Raw genomic sequence first — 26,409 nt, 5'->3', positions numbered from 1 at the left:
CTTTTTCATTTTCTAAATTTTAGTTATAAAAAGAAGACGCAAGATAACACCTTATGAGAAAGCAAGACTCAGGAGATGTAATATATTCACAAGGTTAAGAGGTTAGAGCTGGAGACATAGATTTGAAAGTCACTGAAGCATAGGTTGTAACTTAAAATGTACAAATGGGTAAAGTCCTCAAAGGTCTAAAATAGTAAGTGTTGGGAAATGACTGTAATAATGGGTTTATGGACAGGCTCTGTGTGTGTGTGTGTGTGTGTGTGTGTGTGTGTGTGTGTGTGTGTCTGTGTGCATGTGGAAATGCATGTATGTGGTAAGGAAGGGAAGGAGGAAAGAAAATAACTAGAATTTATTGAGTAACTATTATGAGTCAGTGTGGTTATAACATTGATGTTAGCAGCAAGGCATCCTGTTTTACAAAAGAAAAATGAAGACTCAAAGAGGTTAAGTCAGATGTTCTTAGTCATACAATTAGGAAGTGATAGAACCTGGCTTGGAATCCAGATTTCTGTCAGTTAGTGCCCTTTCCACTATACTGCACTGCCCTAAGGATTTAGGATGATCCATATAGGCTTCAAGGCTTTTTCAGAACTAAACAAACTTCTCCTCTTGAGAAGCTATTTCTTAACATTCCCTTTCCTTCCTTCCATTCTTTCCCTTTTACCTACCCTCTCTACAATTCTTTGTCAATTTTTAGTTAGAGTAACGTTGTCTTAATAATAATGTCTTATGTTTGGATGTTTGTGTCTATCCCTGAAAGTAAGTGGGGATGTGATAGAAATGGAATGTAAATTAGCCAGTCCACAGAGTCAGTGAAACCCATGGTTCCAGGATTTACTTAGACTGCTGCTAGTGTAGTGTTATTTGGTATGGCTTTCCATTTGTTCACTTTTATTCCACTTCCCTCTCCTTCCAACTCTTTTAGCTCTACAAATTGCTGCTGGATTGCCCTTTTTTCTTATCCTTTTGTGCCTGTATGTAATGCCATTGGGGGTTTATTCTCCCTGCATTCAGGAGAAGGAGGAGCTGGGGCCTAAGCCTGTCTTCTTTGCACACAGAGGTGCACCCATGGTAAGTATGAGCAGGATAAACATGGATGAGTACAGGTATGTACAGGGCATGTAGATGAGAAGAGGAAAGCTCAGAACCATACAAATCCCTAGAGAGAACAAGAATTGCTTTGATATGACAAGAATAAGGAGTTAATTGTAGAGGTTTGACTTGAACCCAGGTTTTCTAATTTCCTGTCCAATTCTCTTTGCTATGTCCAATGTCAGATTGGACAGAGAGGAATACAGACAGGATCTTTGAAAAGAGTTCTAAGGAAGCCGAGGTCTGCTTCCCAAAGCCCTTTCATTCCTGGACTTCATCCCTACCACAAAAGGGATTTTGAGAGGAAAGACTCTGAGGCACAGGGCCTGATGTTCCTTTCTTCCACAGGCAGGGCCAGAGAATACTGTGATGGCCTTTGAGAAAGCTGTTGAACAAGGGGCATATGGACTGGAGACTGACATACATGTAAGGTAGGAAAGTAGGGACTAGGATAGAGGACAGGAGGGGATATATCCATTGGTAGAGAATCAGCCTGGCCTAAGATATAGAGAGAGCAAGACTTGGGGCGTTTCACCTCTGTCCATATGGCACATAAACACATATTACGTAAGTGAACCATACCCCCCTTACAAACTATACCTCTGTACCTCCATATTCTTAACCATGGATTTACAAACTGGATGTACTCTGTGTAGTTTCCACACACAATTCAAATTTGTCCCTATTGCAAACCATGTTTACAAGTTAACCTGTATGTTGCCTTCGTAATTTATTTAATTAACATTCCCTAGACACCTATTATATTCTAGTTCTTCTGAGTGCTGGGGAGATGCAAATGAATAAGATATGGTCAAGTTAAAGAATTATTCCCAACTAATGAAGAAGACATGACATATTTACAAATAATCACAGAATAAGGCTATTTGTGTCAAAAGCCTTCCAGAAAAGAATATGTAAGTATAGAAGGAGCCTTAGTGGAAGAGGAGGTTACCTCCTATCTGTGAAAGAAAGAAAAAAATCCATATACTCTATCTATATGGTTTGAGCCTTCAAGGAAAAATATTATTTTACCAACCAGAGATCAGGGAAGAAAAACATTCCAGACATGTATCAGCTTATTCTAAAGCATCTTACTGAGAAATAATAAGTTTATAGATCATTGAACTGTCCTGTATGTATATGTATATCTCCTTTGGAGATAGGAGCAGAGGAAGAGGTGTGTTTTTAAGGCTTACCAAGGCTGGTTCATGGAGATCCCTAAATGTGTAATGGAAACCATGAGAAATTTTAGGTCACCTCATAGTTTTAGAAAGAGTTATCTGGGAGTTAGATAGCAGAATGTAAAAATGGTCCGAGGGAAGACAAAGGGAGACTTGAATTAGATCAGGGACAGAGGAAAAAGAACGTTTTCCCTGTAGAATGTATGTACCAGGGTAGTTGAGAAAGTAGAAATACTTCATTTCTAACAGAAGTTTCTATTAGTCTATGTGATGTGCACAAGGTCTCTTCATAGTCATTCTGTGAGGCAAACAGAAAAGAAATGAACATTTTATTTTGCAGAGAAAACTGTGATGTTGAAACTGGATCCAAAGATGGGAATTGATGGCTCAGGTCATAAGACTAGATGGTACATGATAAATAAAGATTAGAATTGATTTCCTCATCCCAGAGTGGGATTCTTGACATTACCCAACAATGATACCTGTTCTGCACAGGATGTTTTGAATCGGGATTAAAACTATTATTCTAGCAGAGCTCCTAGAGTCATTTGTGGAACTGCCCAATGGTCATGGATATAATGTGGTAAAGGTTCTGAGCCAATGAACTCATGGAACATTGTCTTTCTCTGTTCTCATGGAACATTGTCTTTCTCTGTTCTCTTACTTCTGTGACTTCAACTTTGATATAGATGATCCTTCCAACTCCTTAATTTCTCTGCTGTTGACAATTTTGTTTCCAATTATGATTTTTTCCACGTATCTCCACCACATTCATGGTCATAACCCAAAACTTTATTATTACCCCAAATCCCATATCATTCAAGATCCATTCAGGACATGAAACCCACACCAGTAATTTGAATAGGAAAAATTTAATATCAAGAACTACTAAGTAGTAAATGTGGTTAACTATGAAAAGAGGTGGAAGAAGACCCTAAGGTACAAAAGTAGAAAATCATATACCATACGTACCAAAACCTACAAAAGTCTCAAAGGAAATAGTTGTAATTATGTTAGAAGAATTTAAAGCAGCTATCATAAAATGGCTTCACTGATATCCAGAACATATTAAAAAAAAACTCAGTAACAGAAAGATACCTGATTTTTAAATGGTCAAAGAACCTGAATAGATATTTCTCAAAAGATAACATGCAGTTGTTTAACAGAAATGTAACTGAAACTAAATAAGGTACTATTTCACATCTACTAATAGGGCTATGATTTTAAAATGGAAATAATATATAGATGAGGATTTATTCATTGTTGTGTTGTAAAATTGTACAGCTGCTATGAAAAACCATTTGGTGCTTCCTCAAAAAGTTTAACATAGAATTACCATATGAACTAGCAATTCATCTCCTAGATACATACCTAAAACAGTTGAAAACAGGGACTGGAACAGATGTATATAATTGTAATGCCCATATTTATTGCAGCAACATTTACAGTGGCCAAAAAAGGTGGAAACAACCTAAGAGTACATCAGCAGATGAACAGATAAACAAAATGTGCCATACCACTCTCACCCATGTACAATATAGGATAATATTTAGCTATAAATGTGAATTAAATCTTCCACATGGATAAACCTTGAAAACAGTACACTAAGTGAAACAATCTGAACAAAAAAGGATACGTTTATGTGATTCCAATTATTTGAAATATCTAAAATAGTCAAATTCATAGAGACAGAAAGCAGATTAGAAAGTACCGAGAGCCAGAGGAAGAAGTGGAGAATTATTACTTAATGGGTTGTAATGTTTCTATTTAGAGTGATGAAAAAGTTTTGAAAATTAGTGATGGTTGCACAACATTGTATATATGATCAGTGCTACTAAATATTATGCACAAAAATAAATGGAAAAATTTTAAAACGATGGTACAATATTTTACTACAAATGTTCCTAGAGCAGTTGGACATCCAGAGGAATTAAAAACAAAGATGAATGAACAAAGATGAATTTTTTAAAAAAACAAACTTTAACCTAAACTGTATGGTTTATAAAAAAAGAAATCCTCAAAAATGATCATAGATTTAAATTAAAATCATAAAATTTGTGGAAAACAAAACATAAAAGAAACTAGGGCTAGGTAAATGTTCTTTATACCAAAAATATTATCCTATGAAAGGAAAAAGAAAAATGGGATCTCATCAATTGGAAACCTTTTGCTCTGTGAAAGACTCTATTAGGAGAAAGAAAAAACAAGTGTCAGATTGGGAGACAATATTGATAAACCATATATCTGACAAAGGACTTATACCTAGGATTTATAAGGAACTTCCCAAACTCAATAATTTAAAAAAGAATCCAGGTAGAAAGTAAGTAAAAGACTTGAACTTAATGAAGAAGATATATAGTTAGCAAATAATATGTGAAAAGATGTTAAGCTTCATCTAGCCATTGGGAAAATGCAAATTAAGACTAACACTGATAGCTGGGCACAATGGTATGTAAGCCTATAGTTCAAGTGACTTGGGAGGCTGAGGCAGAAGGATCATCAATTCAAGTCAGCCTCAGCAACTTAGCAAGGCTCTAAGTAACTTAATGAGACCCTGTCTCAAGATTTTAAAAAAATGTCTGGGGATGTAGCTCCGTAGTAAAACCCCTGAGTGTAATTCTCAGGACAAAAAAAAAAAGTGACAATACTGCTCATCTATCTGAATGACTAAATTAAAAAATAATGAGACAGGAGGCAGAGCAAGATGGCAGCTGAGTAAGACTCTCCAGCGATTGTCTCCCCATAGACATACCAGTTTAAATAGTTATCTTCACAAGAGCTAAGGAAACAAGGTGAGAGAATTTAGTGCCTGATTTTAATATAAAATGCAGTGAAGAAGACAGGAAGGAAAGAGTTGCCCATATCACTGCTTCCTCAATTCTAGGCAGCAAAGAGAAAAACAAGACTCTACTTCCTGGGGAGCAGAGCACAAAAGCTAGCAAGGATACTATGTTGGCGCTCAATGCTAGACCTGCTCTTGGGAGACTCATCATCAGGCAGAAACCAAAGACCCCTATATCCAGCCCAGAGCTTGCAGATAGAGCCCCTAGGCTTATGGGACAGACTGAAGTTTTGGTATGCATCATTGCCAGCCTTGGAGTGGACCTGGTGCACATCCCCATTTCCAGATTGTTTGTGTTCCTGCAACTAAGAAACTGAGGTATACTATCCTTGACAGCTGAGGGACTGTCTCCATCACCCATCCCTTAACCTTGGGTAGCAGAGATATCCCCAGGCCAGTAGTCCCAGATGGAGCCTCTAGATCTTCTTTGGCACTAGAAAGAGAACTGCATGCATCCTGGTGTGGTAAACTTGTGTTTCAGCCTGCATCATCACCAACTTCAGGGTGAGCCTATGTACACTTCTGAGATTTTGCAGATCCTTGCAGAAGACATAGGTGCAACCTAGCTTAGTGTTATCCTTGAGGCACTGATCTCTGTGTGTGGTGCCAGGGCTGGTGGAGTGGTTCACTCTGCAAACACTGGCCTAGGGATAGCATTTTCCTGAGGTTGGTCATCAAGGCTAGATGATAAGTTGGGTTCGACAATACCAACACTACCCCAAACTTGGATAGCATATGTAGAGCAAGACTCATGTATCTGTGGTAGGACAGGGTGTTAAGCATAGGAACTTAACTTGGAACTCAGTGGCCAGCTGATGAAACCTAACACTGGGCAGATCCTAATAGGCCCCCTCCCCAAGCCTTCTGTGGATGGAACAACCCTGGTTTCAAGCAGAGACTACAGACTGTCAGTATATAGGTCTTTTGATCAGCCAGCATCACCTATTACTGGTTGCAGTGGTCATGGGCCATGAACCCATCCCAGCAGTAGGTACCCCATAGCATAGTGCTATGCTGGTCCTGGCAGGTTTTGGGCTCAGAGTATAACACAGTACTATGGTGTTAATGGACACAAACATATCGTGAGAGCCTGATGCTGGTCCTTTTTATGGTGATTCTGCTCAGAGCCAGGCAGAATTCTGTAGTGGCTGACCATATGCTGGTGGTGACTGTGGTTGAAGCATCTGGGCTTATGCCAGACCCAGAGAGAGGTTTGTGGGGTTGGACAACCCTGTTTAGATACTCCCCAGTTCATGCTGAACAAAACACCAACTCTGGATTTAGGATAAACCTGGGCTTGGATCATCCACAAGTGCTGAAACTGGCAATGTACCAATAGTAGACTCACAGCATGCATTGTTTTAGAGTGTGTTCAGTAGTAAAACAAAAATGGAGCTTCGCAAGAATGGAGTCTTACTTAGAGAAAAACAGAATTTCTGGAGAAACAGGCACAAAGCCAGGTTATAAAGACTGAAACAAATAACTATTGTGTCATACACCAGCTAGCATTAAGATTTTCTGGGAACTATGACAAACCTGACAGTCAAAAGAAAGTGCAAGAGCCAGGCACAGTAGTATTCTCTTATAATCCTACCTACCTGGTAGGTTGAAGCAGCAGGATAGCAAGTTTGAGGCCATTTTGGGCAAGCTAATGAAATTCTGTCTCAAAAAGGGCTGGAGACGTAGTTCACTCATAGAGCACTAGCCTAGCATGTGTGAGGTCCTGAGTTCAATTCCCAGTACCATCAAAAAAATTTTTTTTAAAAAGCACTAAGATACAAGAAATTGAACAGATAGTAAAATCTGTTCTATGATTAAAATCTCTGATGGAGAATTTAAAACAGGTATTGTAAGGAAACTAAACTTCAAAAGAACACAGAAACAGTTCTGTACTCGGGTTGGGTTGTGGCTCAGCGGCGCTCACCACGCACGTGCGAGACCCTGGGTTCGATCTTCAGTACCACATAAAGATAAATGAATAAAATTTTTAAAAAGGTATTGTATCCAACTACAACTAAAAAACAAATATAAAAAAGAAACTTCTGTACTCTAAGAGAGAAACTTAATAGAGAGATAGAAGCAGTTTTCAAAAACCATACAAATGCTTGAGCTGAAAAATATACTAAATGAGATTTAAAAACATGATAGAAGGCAATATAGATCAAATAAGAGAATTAGTAGACTCAAAGACAGGCAAATTGAAAATACCTAGTTGAAGAAGATAAAAAGAATGAAGAGAAATGAAGAAAGCTTATAGGAACTTTGTGACAGCATTAAAAGAGCAAATATTTGGGTTATTGAGGTTCAAGAGGAACTTGAGAATGCCATAGGGATAGAAAAGTTCTCAAAGAGACAATAAGAAAATTTTCCAAACCTAGAGAAGGGATGCAGATATCTAGGTATAGAAAGGTCTAAAGTCACCAGTGATTCAACTCAACTAAAGCTACTCCAATATATGTTGTGATCAAGCTCTCAAAAGTTAAAGAGAAGATTCTCAAGGTAGAGAGAGAAAAGAAACAGCATGAAGTTTTCCCAATTTCCCTGACAACAGACTTCTCAGCAGAAATTTTATTGACCAGGAGAGAGTGGCATGAGATTTTTCAGAGTACTAAAGTGGGAGTGGGGATCCACAACAAACTGCCAAACAAGATTATTGTACTAGCAAAGCAATTCTTCAGAAATGAAGGAGAGATAAAGACATTCCCAGACAAACAAAAGCTGAGACCTGTCCTACCAGGCATATCCCATAAGAAATGTTAAAGGGAGTTCTTCAAACTGAAAGAGGAATATTAGTGAATAAGAAGAAAACATTAGAAGGTATAAAACTCACTGGCAAGAGTAATTATACAAATTCAGAATGCTCTAATTATTGTACACATGAGATGTAAGTAATTCATATCTTCAATAAGAAGACTAAACAAATAGTAATAATTATACAAATATGTTAAGATAGGCAATATGTAAAGATAAAGAACATCAAAAATTCAAAATGTGGAGAGAAATTGAGTACAAGTGTTGAGTTTTTACTAGTTTGTTTTCTCTTTTTTCTTTGCAATAGTGTTATATTGTTATTATTTCAAATAACTTGTTATAACAAAAGATATTTCATAATCCTCATGGTAGCCATAAAGCAAAAATCTAATATAGACAAACCAAAAATAATAAGCAAGGAGGAATCAAAAATACACTGATAGGTTAAGTCACTTTACCATAAAGGAAGGGTATAAAAAAGGGAGAAATATTTGCATTAAAAGTAGGAAACAAGTTTAAAATGATTGCAGTAAAACTCAATCATTAATTAACTGTAAATAGATTAAATTGTTCAATTAAAAGACACAGAGTCATAAGTGGACTAAAAAACACTACCCAACTATATGTTGTTTACAAGAAACTCATTTTACCTCTTAGGACATGCATAGACTGAAAGTTAAGGGATGGCATGGAATATTCCATGCAAATGGAATCCAAAAGAAAGCAGGAGTAGCCATACTTAGATAAAGTACAGTTCAAATCAGAAGTAGTAAAAAGAGACAAGAAAGGTCTTATAAGGATAACGGTCAATTCAGCAAGAGGAAGTAATTCTAAATACATGTGCACCCAATATTGGAATGACCAAATATATGAATCAAATATTAATAGACCTTTAGGGAGAGGTGAACTCCAATAAAATGATAATGGGGAATGTTAACACCCCATTCAACCAAATGGATCTAACAGACATCTACAGAACATTTTATCCAACAACAAAAAAATACAGTTCTCAACAGCACGTCATACATTTACTATAGTAGGCCACATGATAGTCCACAAAACAAGTCTCAACAAATTTTAAAAATGTGAAATCATATCAAGTATCTTTTCTGACCAAAATGCAATAGAAACCAGTAACCAAAAAACCTTAGAAACTGTACAAACACATTGAAATTGAAATTAAATAACTTGCTTTTTTTTTTTTTTTTTGAAGAGAGGTATAGCTGTGCTGAACAAGCTAATCTCAAACTCCTAGGTTCAAGTGATCCTCCTACTTGGGCCTCCTAAATATTGTGTTCCAACATGCCTGTCTAAGCAACTTATTGTTGAACAACTATTGGAGCAAGGAATAAATCAATAAGGAAATTAAAATATTTCTTTAAACAAATGGAAATGGAAACACAGCATACTACAACTTATAGAATATAACGAAAGTAGTACTGAGAGGGAAGTTTATAGCATTCATTGCCTACGTTTAAAAAAGCAGAACAGTCTCAAGTCAACAACCTATTCCTGCATCTCAAGGAGCAGGAAAAGCAAGAACAAACTAAACCCAAAATTTAGTAGAAGAAAAGTAATAACAAAGATCAGAACAGAAATAAATGAACAAGACTAAGAAAACAATGCAAAATATCAATGAAATGAAAGAACTAATTCTTCAAAAGCCAAAAAATTAACAGATCCTTAGCCAAACTAAGCAAAAGAGAGACTCAAATAAAACCAGAGATGAAAAGGCAAAGACTACAATTGATACCACAGAAATACAAAGTATTATTAAAGGTTAATATGAGGGGCTGGGGATGTGGCTCAAGCGGTAGCGCGCTCCCCTGGCATGCACGACCCTGGGTTTGATCCTTAGCACCATGTACAAATAAAGATGTTATGTCCACTGAAAACTAAAAAAATAAATATTAAAAAATTCTCTCTCTTTTTTAAAAAAAGATTAATATGAACTGTTGTATGCCAACAAATTTTATAACAGAAAAAATGGACAAATTCCTGTACACATATCTTACCACTTTTGAATCATGAAGAAATAGAAAGCCTGAATAGATCAATAATAAGATTGAATCAGCAATGAAATATGTCCCATTAAAGAAAAGCCCAGGACCATATGGCTTCACTAATGAATTCTACCAAACACTTGAATAAGAACTAATACTAATTCTTAAATATTGAAGAGGAAGGAATTCTTCCAGTCTCATTCTATAAGGCCAACATTATTCTGATTCCAAAACCAGACAAGAACACAACTACAACAACAACAACAACAAAAAAGAAAGCTACAGGCCAGTATCCCCAATGAACATACATGAAAAAATCCTCAGCAAACCAAATCCAAAGATATTCACCATAATAAAGTGGGATTCATCCCAGGGATACAAGGGTTGTTTAACATATGCAAATCAATAAACATGATAAAACACATCTACAGAATAAAGGACAAAAACTACATGATCATCTCAAAAGATGCAGAAAAAGACACTGGATAAAATTCAACATCCCTTAATGATAAAAATTCTGGACAAATTTAAATATAGGAGGATTGTACCTCAGCATAATAAAGATCATTTGTAATAAGCCTGCAGTTAACATCATATTGAATGGGGAAAAGCTGAAAGCTTTCTGAAGCCTGGAAAAAGACAAGGAATCCCGCTTTTACCATTTTTATTCAGTATAATACTGGAAGTCCCAGCCCAGATAATTTGGTAAGAGAAAGAAATAAAGGCCATCCATACTGGGAAAAAAGAAGAGAGGTTGTCTCTATTCAAAGGTGACATCTTTTATACAGATAGAGACTCTGCTAAAAAACAAAACTGGTAAATCCAATAAATTCATTAAATTCACAGAATACATAATCAACATACAAAAATCTGTACGGTTGGACTGGGGACATAGTTTAATGGTAGAACATATTCTTTGCATGTGTGAGGCCTTGGCTTTAATTCCCAGCACCACGAGTCCTCTGACCCCCCCACCCCAATAAATCAGTATTGCTATAGGCCAATAGCCAATTAGCTGAAATAAAAATCAAGAAGGCAATTCAATTTGTAATAGCTAAAAAAATTAGTAATAACTTTTTAATCAAAGAGATAAAACATCTTAAAATGAAAACTATAAAACATTGATGAAAGTAATTGAAAAGAACACAAAAAATGGAAAGACATCTCATGTTCATGGATTCAAAGAGCCAATATTTTTAAAACATGCATTCTACCCAAACAGTCTTTGAATTCCTTATAATCCCTGTCAGTATACTAATGGCATTTTTCACAAAACTAGAAAAACAGGCCTAAAACTTGTATTGGACTCCCCAAGCCCCACAAATAGCCAAAGCTATTTGGGTTAAAAGAACAAAGTAGGAGGCCTTACAAATATATTGCAAAGCGATCACAATTTGAACAGCATGATATTGGCATAAAAACTCATATTGACAAGTGAGACAGAATAGATACCTAGATGGAAACCCACATATCTACAGACAACTGATTTTTCAGGGCACATAGTCTAGAAGGAGCAGCCTATTCAACAAATGGTGCTGGGAAATTTTGATATCCATATGAAGAAGAAAGAAACTAGATCCCTGTTATAAAAATCAACTCAAAATAGATTAAAGACTAAGATTGTTGAGAAACTATGAAATTAGTAGGGTAAATACTTTAGGGCAACAGAATAAGCAAGACTTTTTTTTTTTTAATAAGATGCCAAAAGCATAGGAAACAAAAGCAAAAATAGATGAGTGGGATTATATCTAATTGATTGATTATATCAATCAATATACCTCTAACAAGGGGTTTAATATCCAGAATATATAATAAACTCAATAGCAACAAAACAACCTGATTTTAAAATGGGCAATGGAACTAAATAGATATTTCTTGAACGTAAGACATACAAACTAGCCACAGGTATATGAAAAAAATGTTCAACAACATTATTCATCAGGGAAATATAAGTGAAAACCATAATAAATATCACTCCTATTAAGAATAGCTAGTATTTGGGCTGGAGTTGTGGCTCAGTGGTAGAGCATGTGTGGGGCACTAGGTTTGATTCTCAGCACTGCATATAAATGAATGAATAAAATAAAGGTCCATCAATATCTAAATTTTTTTTATAAAGAATGGCATTATCAGAGGGACATATCAAATGCTGATGAGAATGTAAAGAAAAGATAACTCTTACATACTGTTTGGTGGTAGTATAAATTTGTACAAACATTATGGGAAACAAGATGGATATTCCTAAGAAAATATTTAAATAAGGGACTGGTGTGTAGCCTTGTGGTAGAGTGCTTGCCTCTTATGCTCAAGGCTCTGGGTTCAATTTCCAGCACTGAAAAATGAAGAAGAAGGAGAAGATAATAGGACTGGAGATGTAGCTCAGCTGTAGAACATGTGCTTAGCATGCTCAAAGACCTGGGTCTAATTTGCAGTATCAACAGAAGAAAAAATAAAATGGAACTACCATATTATATACTCCTGGGAATTTATCCAAAGAAAATAAGTCAGTATATGGAAGAGGCACCTGCATCCCATGTTTGTTTTGGCAGAATAGCCAGAAATGGAAACAACTTAAGTATCCATCAACTGGTGAATGGATAAAGAAATGTGATACACAATGGAATATCATTTTGCCATAAAAAATGAAATCCTGTCACATGTGGAACCCATTGGAACTGTATATCATTATGTTAAGTGAAAAAAAAAAAGCCAGGCACAGAAGTACAAGTACCACAGGATCTCATTCGTAAGTGGAATTGAAAAAAGTTTATCTCACAGAAGTTGAAAGTAGAATGGTAACCAGAGGCAAGGGAGAATTGAGAGAGGGAAGAATGAGGAGGAGTTGATCAGTGAATTCAAAGTTATTTTAGGTGGGAATAGAAAGTTCTGGTGTTCTAGAAGGAAGGGCCTCAATAAAATGATAATGTTCTATGTATTTTATAAAACTAAAAGAAAAAGATTTGGGTATTTTCACCATAAAGAAATAGTAAATGAAAAATGGTGGAAGGAGTTGGAGATCATTACCCTAAGTACATATATGAAGAAACGAACGGTGTGACTCTACTTTGTGTACAGCCAGAGAAATGATTGATTGTGCTCTATATATGTACTTTGAATTGAAATGCATTCTGCTGCCACGTATAACAAATTAGAAAAAATAAATAAATTTATTAAAAAATGGTGTTGGAGGACCAAGAGATACTTAATTTGATTTAAATATTATACCATGTATACACATATTAAAACATCATATCATTCTTCATAAATATGTATGTTTTTTTGTTTTTATGTATCAGTTAAAATTAATTAAAAGTTTTTAAAATTAGAACACTAAATGCTAGCAGACAAATTTGATCACTCATACATTGCTGGTGGAAGTATAAGATGCTATAGCCATATAGGTTAAATTTGGTGGATTCTGAATAAAACTAAATGTTTCTGTATGTATCAGTCAGTTTTCCATTCCCATGACAAACTTCACATAATACGGGAAAGAGTTTATTTTAGCTCACAGTTCCAGAGGTTTCAGTCCATACTGGTTGACTCTATTGCTTTGGGGCCCGTAGCAAGGCAGAACATCACAGCGGAGAGTACATGTTGGAGCAAAGCCCATGTGCTTCGAGGCTTCTGGGAAGTGCATAGAGAGAGAGGAGGGGCAGGGACACAATATTTCCTATAATGGCACACTTTCAGTGACCTGATTTCCTTCCACTAGGCCCGCTGCGAACAGGTTTTACCACCTCCCACTAGCACCACAGTCTGGAAATCAAGCCTTCAACACATAGACTTTTGGAGGACATTAAAAATCCAAATTATAGTACCCTACAACCCAGAAATATAGACTCCTGAGCATTTATTCCAGAAGAGAGAAACAGCAACCAAACACAGTGTTGATACAAAAACCTTTATGTTAATTTTTATAGCAGCTTTATTAACAAAAGCCCAAATCTGGAAGTAACCCAAATGTCCTCCAAGAGGTCCAAGAAGTAAATGGTTAAACAAACTCTGGTTCATCCATATTATGGATTATTACTCAGCAGTGAAAAATAATGAACTGTTGAAACATGCCATATTTGGATGGATCTTATGGGAATTATGTTGAATGAATAAAGAGTCTCAAAAGTTTGTATATCCCTTCAAAATGACAAAATTAGAATGATGAAGAAAAATCAGTTATTTTGAGGGATATAGCTATCAAAAGCAGCACAAGTCTTTATAACTTTAATAGTCTGTGGTGGTCATGTTGCTGTACATGAGATAAAAACAGCAGAGCTAAACATACACAAATAAGTACATGTAAAACTAATGAAATTTAGTTAAGGTCAGTGATATTATCAATGCCAGTTTCCTTGTGACATTTTAGTATATTTTGTAAGATGTTACTGTTGTTGGGGAAAACTGAGGAAAGGATATACAGGATCTAATATTATTTCTTATAAACTTATGTGAATCTACAGCATCTCAAATTAACAATAAAAATACCATCAGCTTTAAAAAAAAGTATGTAGAAAAACACACACACACACACACACACACACACACACACACATACAGATTATAAAATCAAGAGAGAATTCACCCTGCAATTTTAAAACTACCAAAACCTGCATCCTGCTCCAGTTTATTCCTGTGTCTTTACCTTCTTTCAAACAACATTTCCCAAAGAGTTTATACTACTGTAGGGAAGGAATGATTTTTTGTTTGTATTTACCCTTCTCAGTTCTTTGACTGGTCTACAAATTAAATCGGCATAAGAGATTATCAGGAAAAAAATTAATTACATAAGGAAACTTGGGAATCCCACAAAAATATGAGATTCATGGAAAAAGACAGGTGATTGAAGCTTCCTTAACTACAGAAGGAATGGAGTTGGGGCCATGGAACTTATGAGGGAAGAGTATGACAAACTTAGGAGAGTGAGAGGAGGGCAAGTGTGGTGAATGAAAGTGGCCTTGTTATACAGCCTCTCAGGTAATAAACATCTCAAAGTAACTCTTCTTGAGTAAGGAGTTTTACTACAAATGGAAGTTTTCTTTATAGATGTAAATTTCATTAACAAAAGACAATTTTTCAGAGTTATTTCTGTGTAGTTTCTCAAAACAATTGGCTTGAAGCAATCAGTGTGCCAAAGAAGTGTTTTTTGGGGTGGTGTATATGGTCTCCTGTAGTCCTATTTTGAGGTGATGTTCCTGAGCCACAGCTCTTGTCTTACTTTTTATTCTTCCAAACCCTTTTAAGGTAATCCTAATCCAACCAGGTTTCTTACACATGACTTCACTCTGAACTCTTACTAAATTACCAGTGACCTCAAACTTTCCAAATATGATGGAAGATTTTCATTTTTCATCTTAACCCCTCAGCATTTGAACACACCCATCCTTTTTTTTCTTTTAGTTGTAGATGGACATGACTTTAATCATTTATTTATTTTTATGTTGAGCTGAGGATCGAACTCCATGTCTTACATGTGCTAGGCAAATGCTCTTGTAAAAGTTTTAGCACAGAAGCCCAGCCATCAATATACCTCTGAAGTGTTTTCCTTGAATTGGCTTTTCTGGAGATTTCAGGAACACAGACAGAAACATATGCACTTTCTTATGGACTTTTGCTACCACTGAGCCACAACCCCAGCCTCACTCCCTTATTTTTAAAACATTTTCTTTGTTTGACTTCCAGAACATCCCAGTGTCCTGTTTTTCTTTCTTTCTGGATCTTTCATATGTGATTATCTTTGCCCCCTCCTCCTCTTCTTTCCCTCAAAACATTAGCATTTTTGACATTTGTGATAAAATGATTGTAAGGGATGTCTCAGAATGTTCACCCCACTTTGTAAAACTACAAATGTGTTGTTAAGAAATGCCAAACATGCTGCTATGATTTGGATATGGCTTGAGACTGGCCCTCAAGTATTCGTGTGTTGGGAGCTTGGTCCTCAGTGTAGCAATGTTAAGGCTGGAACTCAGTGGAGGTCCTTAGGTCACTGGGGTTTGACCTCAAGGGATTTAGGTGGTTTTCATGAGAATCTTGAGTGAGTGCTCTTGAGAGGGTTGTTATAAAAGGAGCAATCCTGGCCACTCCCCTTTGCTATGGCTGCCCGTCTGGCCATCTGATTTCTCCCTCTCATATGTCCTCCCATAATGGTGCCGTCTGCCATTAAGGCTCTTCTGCAAAGGCTGGACCACTGGGACCATCTGATCTTGGACTTTCAGCCTCCAAAACTCTAAGCTAAATAAACCTGTTTTCTTCCTAAGTGCCCAGCTTCAGGTAATTTCTTTATAGCAATGAAAAAAGGGCTTATATACCTGAATATCTGAAACTTTTCCTTTGAACATATTTTTGAAAAACGTTGGGAAACCAGGTCACATGTCTGTATCTCAGAAGCAAGTAATGTAAATAAATTATTTACAACTGATATCCGCGCAGAGATTTAATCTCCATTGCTCTAGTAAAAGTTTTAGCACAGAAGCCCAGCCATCAATCTCTCTCTGAAGTGTTTTTCTTAGCTTTTCTGGGGATTTCAGGAACACAGAATGAAACATACGGACTTTCTCATGTAGATGAAAAGGAAACATCTTGCCAGCAGTCACTGGGTGTCCAGGCAAGCTGAGTTGGAAAAAGATTAAATAAGCGGTGTATCTTTTGCCCCCACTTCCTCTGCACCAGCTCAGTTTCTTTGTATCTATTTAAGGGAAGTAAATTTAAATGCTACATTTAACAAGTGTGTGTTTGTGTGTGTGTATGTGTGTGCGTGTGCGATCAGTAATTTCTCTCAAAATTCTCTGCCTTTCAACATACATGATGAACAAAATGTGAAAATTTCAATGAAGATGTCATGTCAAGCCATGTTAGAGTGTGAAGCAAAAGAAAAAATCAGTAATATTAATCTTATCTATGCTTAAATTTAATATTTTGTTTATAATGAATATTTGCATTAATTTTGATTTTTTAAAAACATTACATTAAAGTAGTATTTACCTTGATTATTGAAGCTTTTCATCACCCTTTAAAATTTAGACCTGACTTGAATGAATACCATTCTATTATTTTCTCTTTCCCTGCTTACTTTTAGACTAATAGAGTATTTTTCAGCTTTTAGTTTCCACTTTTCATATTATTAACTATATAGCTTTTTGCATGTATGTGATTGTGCTACAGCTTACAATATTATCTGAAACATCTCTTTAAATGTTATACATTTTGTGTAAAATATAAATCATAACTGTATTGATGTTTCACCTCTCCCATTGCTTGGGAACTATCATGAAGCTCACCATATATTCGTATTAACTCTTTCTTTTAGTAGACAAATTATCTTTTTAAAAGATTAAACAATAAATAAGTTTTTAACATTTAATCACTATCAGTCATTTCTGGCATTCTTTATTCTTTTGTGTAGATTCAGGTTTCCAATTGTGTCACTTCTAATTTGCTAATAATTTGTTTTGACTTTGCTAATAGTGAAAGTATACTAGAAATGAATTATCCTGCCTTTTGTTTGTTTGAAAATATTTTCATTTTCCCTTCATTTCTGAAGGATATTATGCTGGGTATAAAATTCTAAGTTGACAGTTGTTTTCTTTCATCATTTAAAATATGTTGTTCCTAGACTGGGATATAGCTCAGTGGTTGTGTGCTTGCCTAGAATGTGCAAGACCCTGAATTCAATCTCCAGAGTCCCTCACTGCAGTGTTGTTCCATAGGTTTCTATCTTGTTTATTTATTTATTTATTTAGAAGTCTGCAGTATGTTCCTTTTTATTCTTCTCTGTGTATGCTTTCCCTTGGCCCCCCACTCCTGGCTACTTTTGACTTACAGTTTTTCACCAATTTGGTTAATAGTGATCCTTAGAACAGTGTGTGTGTGTGTGTGTGTGTGTGTGTGTGTACTATTGTATTTATCCTTTCCAAGATTCATTAAGATTCTTGGATCTGCTGATATATAATTTTCATCAAACTTTTTAAAAATTAAAAAAAAAAATTTGTTTTTTATTTCTTTAATTTTTTTATTCCTCTGTACTTTTTAGGACTCTATTTATATATATATAATACTGGTTGATATTGCCTTGTAGGTCACTTACACTCTGTTATTTTTTATTTCATTTCTGTTTCATTTGGTGTTTTAGCCAGTTTTTTCACTGATGTGACTAAAAGACCCAACCAGAAAAATTGTAGAGGAGGAAAAATTTGAGGGCTCACAGTTTCAAAAACCTTAGTCCATAGAAGGCCGGCTCCATTCCTCAGGCTTTCAGGTGAGACTGAACAACATGGTGTAAGAGAATGGGGTAGGGAAACAGCTCACATGATGATCAGAAAGCAGAGAGAGCCTCTTCTTGCCAGATAAAAATATGTTCCCCAAAGGCACGCCCCCAATGCTGTACCTCCTCCAGCCACACCCCATTTGCCTTCAGTTACCACTCAATTAATCCCATCAGGTGATTGATTCACTGATTGGGTTAAGGCTCTCCCAACCGAAACCCCTCTGAACCCTCTCACATTGTCTCACATGTGAGCTTTTGGAGGCACCTCAGATCCAAAGAATAACATTTGGAGATCTATCTATATGCACAAACACATATATACATACAAACATATACATATATACACATACATATATATATATATATATATATCTCCTGGGATTAGAACCCACCGTCATTCATGCTAGGCAAGCAGTATACCACTGAGCTACATCCTAGCACTTTTTAAATTTTTATTATTTTTAATGTTTTTATTAGTACGTCAGTTATACATAATGGGTTCATTTTGACATAGTTTTACTTGCATGTAATATAATTTGCTCCATTTTCATTCCCAGTCCTCCCCCACATTCCCCCCTCTCCTCTATCTTTCTGCTGTCCTTCCTCTACTTGACTGGTCCTCCTTCTATTTATTTATTTTTTTAAATTATAGATATACATAAAGTTGATTTCATTGTGATGTATTCTTACATTCACGTAGCATAATTTGGTTACTTTTATCCTGCATTTCCTACCCTTTTCTATCTCTCCTCCCTCCTCATCAGTACCTTTCCTCTATTCTACTGATTTTCCATCTGTTTTCATGGGACTCCTCCCCTTTTTAATTATTTATTTCTCTCTATCTCCCTCATATGAGAGAAAACATTAAACCTTGACTTTCTGAGTCTGGCTTGTTTCACTTAGCATGATATTCTCCAGATCCATCCATTTACCAAAAATGTCATAATTTATTCTTCTTTATGGCTAAGTAAGACTCCATTGTGTATGTATTACCACATTTTCTTTATTCTTTCATATGTTGATGGGTACCTAGGCTGGTTTCATAACTTGGCTCTTGTGAGTTGCACTGCTCTAAACATTGATATGCATGTATCACTATAGTACGCTGATTAACTAAAAGAACTAACTTTTGGATAAGTACCAAGTGGTGGGATAGCTGGGTCATATGGTATTTCATTCTTAGTCAATTTAGGAATCTCAATGCTGTTTTCCAAAACAATTACTAATTTGCAGTCCCATCAACATTGTATGAGTGTACCTTTTCTCCCACATTCTTGCCAGCATTTGTTGTTATTTATATTCTTGATTATTGCCATTCTCACTATAGTGAGATGAAACTTCAATGTAGTTTTGATTTGCATTTCCTTTTTTGCTAGGAATATAGAACATTTTTCATATATTTCTTAGCCATTTGTATTTCTTCTTTTGAGAAATATGTTTAGTTCATTTGCCTATTTATTGATTGAGTTATTTGGGGGGCAGTGGTGTTAAGTTTTTTGAGTTCTTTACATATTCAGGATATTAATTCCCCACCAAAGAGTAACTGAAAAAGATTTTCTCCCATTCTGTAAGCACATTTTTTACTCTCTTATTTCCTTTGCTGTGCAGAGAATTTTTTTATCTGATGCTATCCCACTTACTGATTTTGGTTTTATTTCTTACATTTTAGAGACCTTGTTAAGGAAATCAGTGCCTGTGTCAATATGTTAGAATGTTGAACCTATATTTCCTTCTAGCAGTTGCAAAGTTTCTGGTCTAATTCCTAGGTTTTAAAATCTCTTTTAGTTGACCTTTGTACAGGGTAGAAATCTAATTTCATTTTTCTGTATATGGATATCCAATTTTCCCAGCACCATTTGTTTAAAAGGTTGTCTCTTCTCCAACATATGTTTTTAGCATCTTTGACAAGTATCAGATGACTATATCCATGTAGGCTTGTCTTCTTGTCTTCTATTATTCCATTGGTCTTCATGTCTGTTTTGATCCAACATCATGCTCTTTGGTCACCATAGCTTGGTAGTATAATTCAAGATCAGTTATTGTTATGCCTGCCGCATTCTTGCTTAGTATTGCTTTGCTATTCTGGGTCTTTTATTGTTCCAAATGAATTTTAGAACTATTAATCCCAAATATGAATTTTAGAACTGTTTATCTATGAAGAATGTTATTGATATTTTGACAAGGGTTGCACTGAATTTGTATGTTGATTTTGGAAAAATGGTCATTTTGACAGTATTTGTTTTGTCTGTTCAGAACATAGGAGGCCTTTGCCTTTTCTAAGGCCTTCTTCAATTTCTTTCCTCAGTGGCATATTGTGTATATAATTTTCATTTTAAAGGTCTTTCACCTCCTTGAGTTTATTTCCAATTTTTTAAGGATGTTGTAAAAGGAATTATTTTCCTTTTCAGCAGATTCATTATTAGAGTATAGGAAAGCTATTAATTTTTGTTTGTTGATCTTGTATCGTGCCACTTTGCTTAATTTGTTTATCAGGTCTAGAAGTATTCTGGTGGAGTTTTGGCATCCTTTATGTATAGGATAATGTCATAAGCAGAGATAATTTGATTTCTTCTTTTCCTATTTGTATCCCTTTAATTTCCTTCTCTTGCCAGATTGCTTTGGCTAGAGTTTCAGGAATTATATGGAATAGGAGCAGTAAGTGTGGACTTCATGTCTTATTCCTGATTTTAGAGGAAATGCTTTATTTTTCTCTTTTAAGTATGATGTTGTCTTTGGGTTTGTCATATACAGCCTTTATGATGTTGAAGTAAGTTCTTTCTGTCCTAGTTTTTTCAGTGTTTTATCATAAATGGGTACTGAATTTTGTTGAAGGCTTTTTCTGAAACTTGTGGGAGGATCATGTGATTTTTGTTCTTAGTTTTTTATGTGATGAACTGTATTTTTTGATTTGTGTATGTTGAATCAGGCTTGCATCCCTGGTGATAAAACCAGATTGATCATGGTATATAATCTTCTTAATGTGTTTTTATTGTAAATTGCTAATATTTTAATAAGAATTTTTGTCTTATGTTCATCAGGGATATAGGTCTGAGTTTTCTTTCCTTGATATGTCTTTATCTGTTTTTGGTATGAGAGTGATTATTGGCTTTTTTGAATTTGAGAGTGTTCTTACATTTCTATTTCATAGAATAATTTGAGGAGGATTGGGGTTAGTTCTTCTTTAAAGGTATGGTATAACTGAGCTGAGAATATTTCTGGATCTGGGCTTTACTTTGTTGGAAAGCTTTTTTTAATATTTATTTTTTAGTTGTAGGTGGACACAATACCTTTATTTATTTATTTATTTTTATGTGATGCTGAGGATCGAACCCAGGGCCATGCATGTGCTAGGCAAGTACTCTACCACTGAACCACAACCCCCGCCCCTGTTGGAAAGCTTTTAATTGCTACTTCAATCTCATTGCTTGATATTGGTTTGCATAGGTTTTGTGTATCCTCCTGGTTCAATTTGGGTTGGTTATATGTGTCTAGAAATTTGTCAGTATCTTCTACATTTTCTATTTTATTGGAATATGGGTTTTCAGAATAGTTCCTAATGATTCTTTGGATTTCTGTGATATCTTTGGTGTTATCTTCTCTTTTATCTCTAATTTTGTTGACTTAGGTCTTCTCTCTCTTTTGGTTGGTTTGAGGGTTTATCAATCTTGTTTATCTTTTCAAAGAACCTACTCTTTGTTTCATTGATTCTTTGTATTTTTAAAATTTTCTATTTTACTAATTTTGGCTCTGATCTTAATGATGTCCTGTCTTCTACTGGTGTGGGGATTCGTTTTCTCTTGCTTTTCTAGGGTCTTTGGGTATAACATTAGATCATTTACTTGGAATCTTTCTGTTATTGTTGTTTGGTAAGCATAAATGCTATAAACTTTTCTCTTAGAACTGCCTTCATACTGTCCCAGAGATTTTAATGTTTTATCTTTGTTCCCATTTGTTTCTAAGAATTTTTAAACTTCTCCCCTGAGTTTTTCTATGATCCATTCCTCATTCTAAAGCATATTATTCAACTTCCATGTGTTAAAATATTTTCTGGGTTTTATTTTGTTATTTCTTTCCTTTTTTAAAATAGTTTTTAAAACTTTTTTAAGTTGTAGATGGATACAATACCTTTATTTTGTTTGATTATTTTTATGTGGTGCTAAGGATTGTATCCAGTGTCTCACATGTGTCAGGCCAGTGCTCTACTACTGAACCACAACCCTAGCCCATTCTTGTTATTTATTTCTAATTTCATTCCACTATGATTAGATGAGATACAAGGAATTAATTAGGTCAGTATTTTTTTTCAGTATTTTCTAAGAGTTGTTTTGTGGTCTAAAATATGGTCTGTTTTGGAGATTTGTCCATGAGCAGCTGAAAAGAAAGTGAATTAGCTGTTGTTGAATGAAATATTCTATAGATGTCTTTAAGCCCGTTTGATTTATAATATGTTTAGGCCTGAAAAGTCTACTTAGTTTATGCCTGGATGACCTATCTGTTGGTGAGAGAGACGTGTTGAATCACCAACATTATTGTATTGGGGTCTACTTGCATCTATATTTTGTAGGATTTCTTTTATTTAACTAGATGCACTGCCATTTAGGATGTAAATATTTAGAGTCATTATATTTTTTGTTGGATAATTCCCTTAAGCAGTATGAAGTGACCTTCTTTGTCTCTCCTGATTAATTTTGGCTTGAAGTCTATTTTGTCAGATATTAAAGTAGCTACTCCTGCTTACTTTCATCCTCCATAAGCATGGAATATATCTATTCCAGTTCTTTCTCCTTTAGACCATGGATATATTTGCTTATATGGTGAGTCTCTTGTAAACAACATACGGTAGGGTTTTGTTTTTTAATACACTCTGCCAATCTTTTTTAAAAAATACCTTTATTTTATTTATTTATTTTTATATGGTGCTGAGGATCGAACCCAGCACCATGCATATGCTCATGAGTGCTCTACTGCTGAACCACAACCCCAGCCCCAGTCTATGTCTTTTAATTGGAGAGTTCAGACCATTTACATTTCTTCTTGTGCAATATTTCATTCAGTATTTTCTGTAGAACTGGCTAATGACTAATTCTGTAGTAATATGTTCTTTTAGTTTCTGCTTATCTTGGAAGGTTTTTATTTCATCTTCAGTTCTGAAGAATAATTTTTCTGAATATAGAAATCTTGGTTGGCACTCATTGTCTTTCAGAATTTGTTTATATTGCAAGCCCTCCTGACTTTTAGAGTCTAGACTGAGAGATTAGTCTAAACAGCTTACCTCTAACTGGGACCTGACATTTTTTCTCTTGCAACCTTTGAAATTTTATACTTATTTATATGTTAGCCATTTTAATTATTTATTTGTAGCATATAATTTTTTAAACCTTGTCTGTTTGGGTTTCTAAAGGCCTCTTGTATTTAAATTTCTGTCTCATTCCTAAGGTTTGGAAATTTTTCTGAAATTATTTCTCTGAAAAGATTGTATATTACTTTAGTTTATATCTTGGGGTTTACCAGTAATTGTTAGATTTGGTCTCAATGTTGTCCCAGATTTCTTGAATATTCTGGTCATGGATTTTTATCTTTATTGTTGACTTTGTTTTTGATATTGTATACTTTGTTTTTGAGGCCTGAAAATCTGTCTTCTGTGTAGTCTGATCTGTTGATGATTCTTTCAACTGAATTTTTAATTTGACCTTTTGAATCCTTCATTTCTAGGATTTCTGTTTGGTTCTTTTTCAGAATCCCTCTATTGAAGAGTGATTTCACTTCCTGTATTTTCTCTCTTAAAGTTTATTCCATATATCTTCTTTTAGTCCATTGAACATTTTAACTATCAACTTTGTAAATTCTTTACCTGGCATTTCCTCCACTGTGGTGTTAGTGGAATCATTTGTGTTGTGATCTATTTGGGATGGTTTGTTCCCCTCTTTTTTTCATATTGCTAGTATTTTACCCATATTCTGGGATGATTGTCTTCCTACTTTTATATGAAGGACTTTTTAATGAACTTATTTCTCTTCACTAAGTGCCCCAGGCTGGGCAAATATCTGTCATTATTCACATTCAACATGCACCTGCTCCTATGCCTGATATCTGGTACCACTTTGAGAAAAGAGAGAAATTCCTTTTAGCTGCAGTTAGTTTAGAACAAAGCTATTAAAAAAAACTGATGGAAAGTGGTTAGAGTTGTAGTTCAGGGGTAGAGCAATTGCCTAGCATGTGTGAAGCACTGGGTTCAATTCTCACCACCACATAGAAATAAAATTAATAAAAGTCCATCAACATCTAAAACAATTTTAAAGAAGCTGATTGAAAATGTCTGTAAAATTTCACTAATGCAATTATGGGGGTAGTAGAGTTATTGAACATATTGAGAAATTAGATATCAATGATAGTAAAATTACTATTGTATAGCGGTTAAAACATGAAACTTCAAAAATTTGCAAATTATCCTTGTGCAGGACCATGCTATCTTCCCTATCACTCCAATTTTAATATAGTTTGGTTTTTTCAGCATTTGAAATATGTTCCTGGTATGGGAATATAGCTCAATAGTAGAGTGCTTGCCTAGCATATGTTCTGGGTTCAATCTCCAGAGCTTCTTGCCAGAAATGTTGTTCTATAGTTTCCTATCTTGTTTAATTTTTAATGAGAAGTTTTATGCCTTCTCCTGCCCCTGGCTACTTTTGATGTTTGAACTTCATTTTCATCTTCAGCTTTTCACCAATTCAGTTAATAATGATTCTTAATACTGTGTGTGTGTGTGTGTGTGTGTGTGTGTGTGTGTCTTGTGTTCAAGCTTCCTGAGATTTGTTAAGCTTCTTGGATCTGCTAATGTATGATTTTAATAAAAAAAAATTAAAACTTTTGTTTCTTCAAATATTTTTTTCTGTTCCTCCAAACTTTTTAGGACTTTGTTTACACATATAATACTGCTTGATTATAATACTGCTTGATATTGCCTTCGAGGTCTTTTATATCTTGTTATTTTTTATGTCATTATATCCATGTTTCATTTGGGGATACATACATGAACACTTGTACATGTATGAATGTATGTGTGTATGTGTGTGTATATATATATATATATATACACACATATATGAATATTTATATTCATTTGTGTGTATGTGTTGTACTGGGATTTGAACCCACAGAGTCTCATATGTGATAGATAATCACTCTACCACTAAGCTACTCCATATTCCTTTTTTAAATTGATTTTTTTAAAAATGGCAGCAGAATGCACTACAATTCTTATTACACATATATACTACAATTTTTCATATCTCTGTTTGTATATAAAGTATATTGATACCCAATTCATGTCTTCATATATGTACTTTGGATAATGATGTCTATCACATTCCAACATCCTTGCTAATACCCTGCCCTCTCCCTTTCCCTCCCATCCCTCTTCCCTATTTAGAATTCATCTAATCCTCCCATGCTTCCCCTCCCTATACCACTATGAGTTGGCCTCCTTATATCAGAGAAAACATTTGGCATTTTTTTGGGGGGGGATTGGCTAACCTCACATTATCCAACACCATCCATTTACCTGCAAATGCCATGATTTTATTCTCTTTTATTGCTGAGTAAAATTCCATTATGTATATATGCCACATTTTTTTTATCCATTCATCCACTGAAGGACATCTAGGTTGGTTCCACAATTTAGCTATTGTGAATTGTGTTACTATAAACATTGATGTGGCTGTGTCCCTATAGTATGCTGTTTTTAAGTCCTTTGGGTATAGACAAAGGAGAGGGATACCTGGGTCAAATGGTGGTTCCATTCCCAGATTTCCAAGGAATCTCCAAACCACTTTCCATATTGGCTGCACCAATTTACAGTCCCACCAGCAATGTATGAGTTTACCTTTTCCCCACATCCTCACCAACACTTATTGTTGTTTGTCCTCACAATAGCTGCCATTCTGACTGGCATGAAATGATATCTTAGAGTAGTTTGATTTGCATTTCTCTAATTGCTAAAGATGCTGAGTATTTTTTAATATATTTGTTGATTGATTGTATAACCTCTTTTGAGAAGTGTCTGTTCAGGTCCTTGGCCCATTTGTTTATTGGGTTATTTGTTTTTTTCATGTTTAGCTTTTTCTTAGAGGATTTTTTCTTTTTTTCAGAAGATTTATCACTGATATACAGAAATTTTTTCTTTTCTCAGAGGATTTGTCACTGATATACAGAAATGCCTTTGATTTATGGATGTTGATTTTATATCCTGCTTTTTTGCTGAATTCATTTGCTAGTTCTAGAAGTTTT

At 35.0% G+C, this 26,409-nt stretch overlaps 1 protein-coding gene across 1 annotated transcript in view; it reads left to right on the top strand.

The window, feature by feature from the left end:
• Gdpd4 (glycerophosphodiester phosphodiesterase domain containing 4) overlaps window positions 1-26,409 on the top strand; it is a 101,266-nt gene that overhangs the window by 29,111 nt on the left and 45,746 nt on the right. Inside the window, exons 5-7 of the mRNA XM_077797294.1 lie at window positions 24-101; window positions 926-1,071; window positions 1,441-1,523. Of these exons, the coding sequence (XP_077653420.1) occupies window positions 24-101; window positions 926-1,071; window positions 1,441-1,523 (307 nt within the window). The remainder of the gene's footprint in view (window positions 1-23; window positions 102-925; window positions 1,072-1,440; window positions 1,524-26,409) is intronic.

This window comes from Urocitellus parryii, chromosome 4 (assembly GCF_045843805.1).
Source record: "Urocitellus parryii isolate mUroPar1 chromosome 4, mUroPar1.hap1, whole genome shotgun sequence".
Taxonomy (NCBI): Eukaryota; Metazoa; Chordata; class Mammalia; order Rodentia; family Sciuridae; genus Urocitellus; species Urocitellus parryii.
The sequence above is the reverse complement of the archived record's forward strand: the minus strand, read 5'-3'. Positions and strand labels throughout refer to the sequence as shown.